The following is a 6,234-nucleotide window of genomic DNA, read 5'->3' as shown; positions in this document are numbered from 1 at the left end:
CCTGGGACCTTGGCGCTGTAAGGCAGCAGTGCTAAGCCACTGTGCCACCGTGCTGCCCGGCCTCAGTGATTCTGGGCTAGCAAGCAGTGAAAAATTAGGGTTCCTGGTCCCATTTGCAATTCATCCTAGAAGTGCTACTGGGAGATAGATGTGGTTAAATAGTCTGCGACATCTTGGTAGGAAGAGTGAAGAGAATCAATTTGGATGAAATGGTACAATTTTAAAGGGATGCAGGAAGAGAGCCCTTTGGATGCATGTAGATAAATCTTTGAAGGCTACAGGACAAATTGAGAAGGCTGTTAAAGTAGCAGATTGGATCTTTTGCTTTATTAATGGAGTACAAAAGCAAGGAGGTTACACCAAACCTAATCATTGGTTAAGTCCCAGCTAGAGTGTTGTGCTCAACTCTGGGCACCCCACCATATGAAGGATGCCCACTCCTTGCAGAGAGTGCAGAAGGGATTTGCAAGAATGGTGTCAGGAATGAGAAGTTTCAGATATGTGGTGAGACTGGAGAAGCTGGAATTGTTCTCCTTGGAGCAGAGAAGGTTCAGAATCATGAATGGTTTTGGTAGGAACTGTTTCCAGTGGCAGAAAGGTCAGTAACTAGAGTACATAGATTGGAAGTAATTGGCAAAAAAAAAGGGTCACAAAGAATTATATATATATATATATATATTTTGTTTTTACACACAGGAAGCTGTGATATGGAATGCACTGTCTGAGAGGAGCGAATGAAAATAGATTCAGCAGTAACATTCAAAAGATAATTGAATAAGTATGTGAGGGGGGAAAAATACAGGCTTATGGTTAAAGAGCATATAAGTGAAATTCATTGAATAGCTCCACCAAGGAGTTAGCAAGATTGTCCAAATGACCTCCTTGTGCTGTTATTCTACACTCCAACAAAATGACAATGCCTAAATAAAGAAATGCTTACCCAGGGAATGGGGAAAGAACTTCTTGAAGTTGCAGTGGTTTTACATTGTTTTAAGAAAAGACCCAGTGATCCCCTTCCCTAAAGATTATGAGCTCTATAAGCAAAATAAACAAAAGCAACATTGGAGGAGAAATTGAGGGTGAAAACAGAAAGAGGAAGAAAAATCAGATGGGCGGATAACATTGAGATGTGGACTGACGGAGACTCGAAGAAAACCAGAGAATCAAGATGGTGTCAATGGCCCTCACTAAGGCATAAGAACAAGCAAAGTAAATTGTCTTAATAATTCACAATTGAAGTGCATTTCAAGCCATCATTCTGGACCATGATTGGGTAGAACTGCACTGGTCTGAAGGGGGGTTTAAGCTGTATTGTTAGATTCTTAAAATTCATTTTTATGGGATGTGGGTGTTGCTGGCTAGGCCAGCATTTGTTGCCCCTCCCGAATTGGTCTTGAGAAGGTGGTGGTGAGCTGACTTCTTGAGCCACTGCAATCTGTTGGGTGTAGGTCCACCCACAGTGCTGTTAGGGAGTTCCAGGATTTTGGCTCAGCGACAGTGAAGGAATGGTGATTTATTTCCAAATCGGGATGGTGACTGGCTTACAGAGACACTTTAAGGCGGTGGTGTTCCCATGTGCCTGCTGCCCTTGACCTTCTAGATGATAGAGGTCTTAGGCTTGGTGGGTGCCAAGGAGCCTTGGTAACTAGTCTACGAGTCAGTTCAAATTTTGGCAGAAGATGTTAGTAAAGAGCACTTTTGCAGGGTCGACAGGGCTGAGTTTACTGTTGACAAGCGCCCAGTCCATGCCGGGTTGTCCGTTCATTCATTCATTGGAGTCTTTTTTAGTGGTTTGATGCAACGGAGTGTCTCACTAGGCCATTTCAGAGGGCAGTGAAGAACCAACCACAGTGCTGTGGATCTGGAGTCACATGTAGGGCCAAAGCAGACAAGGACAACAAATTTCATTCCCTGAAGGGCAATAGTGAACCAGGTGGGTCTTTATGACAATTGATAATGGTTAGACTCTTTTCAATTCCAGATTTTTATTGAATTCAAACTTGACCATCTGACATGGTGGGATTCGAACTTCGGTCCCCAGAGATTTACTCTGTATCCCTGGGGATTACTAGTCCAGTGACAACACCACTACATCACTGCTTCCCCCAAGGCGAAGGACCGCTATTCCTGTCCTTACATTGCCTTTGGAAGAATCACTAATTAATCAGGAGCAAAAGAACAACAAGACTAAAAGGTCCGGATTTCATCTCTCAGATGATTATTTGAATTCAATTTTCTATGAATGGCAGGGACACTTGCTTTTTGAATAAATGTGACAGCCATTTTACCAACAAGAAGAACTCCAAACAACAGAGATAAACAGCCAGTTAATGTAAGCATTTTTATTGGTGTCTATTCACACCTACTTGTCTGAGGGAGGAATGTTGGTCAAAGTGCCAGGAGAATTCCCTGCTCCTCTTCGAATATTGTCACTGGATCTTTAAATATATTTGAACCACTTGAATGGTCAGGTTAGACCTTAGTTTAATGCCTCATCAAAGATTAGCACCTCTGACAGCATGCCACTTCCTCTGCATCATGCTGGGTGGGGTAAAAGGATAGGAGAGGAGGGAAAAACAACACAAACAAAACAGGGAAAAGGGCTCAAAAATAATTGAATTCAAAAGGACTCAAACATGTTATAAAAGTGCAATAGTTATTTGAATGTCCAAACTCCAATCTATCCAATATCAATCTCTTTATTGTAATATGATCTTTTCAAAACAGCCCATGGATTCATAGCATTTACATGATCAGCAGCATATACATACACACGGATCCTGATTATAATAGATTCATGCATAGATCAGTCAAGAGCCACTGCTCATTTAAAATCTACAGTCCTACCAAACTGTTTCCTGTAATAGTAATCACATTGTTACTATCACATATATACAGCCGGTTGTCAGGACACAATGCTCAATAGCGCCTCAAGTTTATGCTATTTTGTTGTTATTTATTTATTAATTTTCTAATCAGTATCTCCGGCACTTTAATAGATGTGGACATCAGAGATGGCTTCTGAAACGTCACCGAGCATGTAGTCCATATTCATATATATATATATGTGTATATATATATATATATATAGATATATATATATATAAAATCACGTATAGAACATATACACAAGTGTGCAGATCTGGAACCCCACGCGACTACTTTTTGGGGGAAAACCTTGGTTGATTTGTTTTCCTAGGAAGCAATTAGAGTACAGACAAATCTGGTAAATGCAGGTTCCAGCAGTGTGCCATACTTTATACTCATGATCAAAAGACTCAAGTGTCCAGCAATTTAAATAACGGATGCAACATGTTTTTTATTACAGGGAAAACCAGCCAAATCTGATGTCAATTTTAATGCCACACCTGTTATAATCCAATGATATTTTTGCATTAAGGAAAGAAAATGTTTTTTTAAAAAAAAATGAGCAAAGGTAACAGGCAGCCCACTGAAACAGCTGTGCCTTGCCAGCACTGGTTTTGTGGTATATTTTTTCTTGTTTGATCCTTTTCTGTAGCAACAGGAACGTGAAGTTTAAGTCCTTGGTCAGAAGCATATTGGTATTAACTTCAGTTACAGCTCGAGCAGGCAAAGATTACTTTTGAAATTATAACAGTCCAAGCCCGTCGGATTCCCTCATTAGGATCGATAATCCTTTTTGCTGTATGGCTTGTTTCCCAGGATACCATCAATCTCATGCACAACTGACGAGGATAACTTGGGAAGGACCTGGGGGGAAAGAATAAGATTACAGTACTGGATTTATTTATCTCAAAGCCTTTGCAATCACATTGAAACTGCACTCACTCTTACTTTCTCTAAACTTGCTGCTTAAAGGTTTTTGTGTCAGGGAATTTTAGGCATCCAATATCAGCTCTCCTTCAAAGCAAGGGAACCAATATTTCAACAAACATATTATAACAAGGCTCAGTGAGTTCATCCAGTGAATAGCAGAACTATACAGACCAAGAAAGCATTCAGCCTGTGAGGAGTTACCCAATCTTGAGCACATTACAAAGTATGTACGCCTAGCAGCGCAGTGATTAGCACTGCTGCATCGCAGCGTCGAGGACCCGGGCTCCCAGGTCATTGTCCGTGTGGAGTTTGCACATTCTGTCCATGTGGAGTTTGCACATTCTCCTCGTGTCTGCGTGGGTCTCATCCCCACAACCGAAAAAGATGTCTAGCCTAGGTGGATTGGCCACACTAAATTGCCACTTAATTGGGATAAAAAAATAATTGGGTACACTAAATTTAGGGGAAAAAAAGTATATACGTGGAGGAAAATGATCCAGCAAACCCTGCTGTAAGTGTGCAGGTGTGAATGTTGAGTGAAGAAACAGGAATTGGGGCAGCTGCTATTGAATAGTTTTACAGTTTTGCAACATCAACGTTTGTACACGAAGAAAGACCATTGAGCGAGACACTAGAGGGCAAATACAAGGAATAAAAACTGCAATTGTGGAGAGAAAATTTAAGAAAGGTGACAAAAAAATTGCATGTACCAGTAATAGTGACACTTGTAACTATAACCAAACCTCATCTTCAGATAAGAGATTGACCTGCTGTCGTTTCAATTGACAAGCTGTGCTAGTGATGGGTAAATTGACACCAATTCATTATTTCAGTGTGAATGGTGCCCGTCACCTACACAATCAATCTGTATCTCTTTCACAAATGCCATTGTACAATATATATTCATTACTTGTGCCAATTTGGGCTTTTCATAAGATAAGATGATAAATAATAGCAGTAGGTGGCAATTCCACCCATCAAGCCTGTTCCGTTATTCAATAAGATCATGGCTGATCGGATTGTGGCCTTTACTCCTCTTTCCTGTTGGTGTTTCCCTCAATAACCCTCAAACATCCAATATTTGAAATAACATATTGTAACAAGGCTCAGTGAGTTCATCCAGTGAGTAGCAGAACTACACAGACCAAGAAAGCGTTCAGCCTGTGCCGAGTTACCCGATCTCAAGCACACAACACAGTATGAATGCTGAGGAACATGATCCAGCAAACCCTGCTGGAAGTCAACGCCCTCGGCGATCAAGCATCTTCTCAGCATCTACCCTGTCAAGCATCTTCAAAGCATTTTGTTTCAATAAGATCACCCCTCATTCTTCTAAACTCCAATAAGTACAAGCCCAATCTGCTCAACCTTTCCTGATATGTCAACACCTTTAGCCAAGGAATCAAATGAACCTTCTCTGAACTGCTTTAATGCAAGTATATATCTCTAAAACTGGAGATCTAGAAAAAAAAGAGACCAAAACTGTACACAGTACTCTAAATGTGGTCTCACCAATGCCCTGTAGATCTATAGAATGACAACCCTACTTTTATACAATAAAGGCCAACATTCCATTTGCCTTCCGAATTCCTTGCTGTACCTGCATGTTAACCTCTTGCAATTTGTGTACAAGAATACCTCGGTCCCTCTGCACTGCAGCATTCTGTAGTCTCTCCATTTAATTAATATTCTGCTCACATTTTCCAAAATTATACTCCATCTGTCCATTTTTCTGTTCACTGATTTAACCTCATCTATATTCCTTTGCAGACCCTTTGTATCTCCTCACAACTTGTTTTCTTACTTTGTACCATCTGCAAATTTGGCTACAACACAGTCTATCCCTTCATCTGAGTCATTAATATAGATTGTAATTAGTTGAGGCCCCAACAATGATCCCTGTGGCACGCCACTAGTTACAGTTTGCCAACCTGAAAATGACCCAATTATCCCGACTCTGTTTCCTGTTCATTAGTCAGTGCTCTATCCATGCTAATATATCATTCCCCAACACTACAAGCTCGTCTTGTGCAGTAACCTTTTATGTGGCACTTTATTGAATGCCTTTTGAAAATCCAAATAAACTACATCTCCATGTTCCTCTTTATTCACTTTCGTTACATCCTCAAAGGAACGCAAATATATTTGTCAAACACAATTTCCCTTTCACAAAACCATGTTGACTCTGCCTGATGATATTTTCTAAATGTCCTTCTACAACTCCTTAATAATGGATTCTAGCATTTTCTCAATGACAGCTAGATGTTAGACCAAATGGCCTATAGATTCCCAGTAATTGTCTTCAGGCTTTATTGAATAGCAGTGTTACATTTGCAGCTTTCCAATTGGCTGGGGCCATACCAGAATTTCGAAATATTACAACTGATAGATCCACCATCTCTGCAGCCACTTCCTTTAAGATCCTCGGATGCAAGC

At 40.5% G+C, this 6,234-nt stretch overlaps 1 protein-coding gene across 19 annotated transcripts in view; it reads right to left on the bottom strand.

Annotated features, from left to right (window-relative positions):
- Window positions 1–2,679: 2,679 nt before the first annotated feature.
- Window positions 2,680–6,234, bottom strand: part of kcnab2a (potassium voltage-gated channel, shaker-related subfamily, beta member 2 a) — a 307,091-nt gene continuing 303,536 nt past the window's right edge. For all 19 annotated transcript variants that reach the window (XM_038773836.1, XM_038773842.1, XM_038773828.1 and 16 more), the window contains one exon: window positions 2,680–3,732. In XM_038773836.1, the coding sequence (XP_038629764.1) occupies window positions 3,643–3,732 (90 nt within the window). In that variant the 3' untranslated portion in view covers window positions 2,680–3,642. The remainder of the gene's footprint in view (window positions 3,733–6,234) is intronic.

Source organism: Scyliorhinus canicula, chromosome 16, assembly GCF_902713615.1.
Source record: "Scyliorhinus canicula chromosome 16, sScyCan1.1, whole genome shotgun sequence".
Lineage (NCBI taxonomy): Eukaryota > Metazoa > Chordata > Chondrichthyes > Carcharhiniformes > Scyliorhinidae > Scyliorhinus > Scyliorhinus canicula.
The sequence above is the reverse complement of the archived record's forward strand: the minus strand, read 5'-3'. Positions and strand labels throughout refer to the sequence as shown.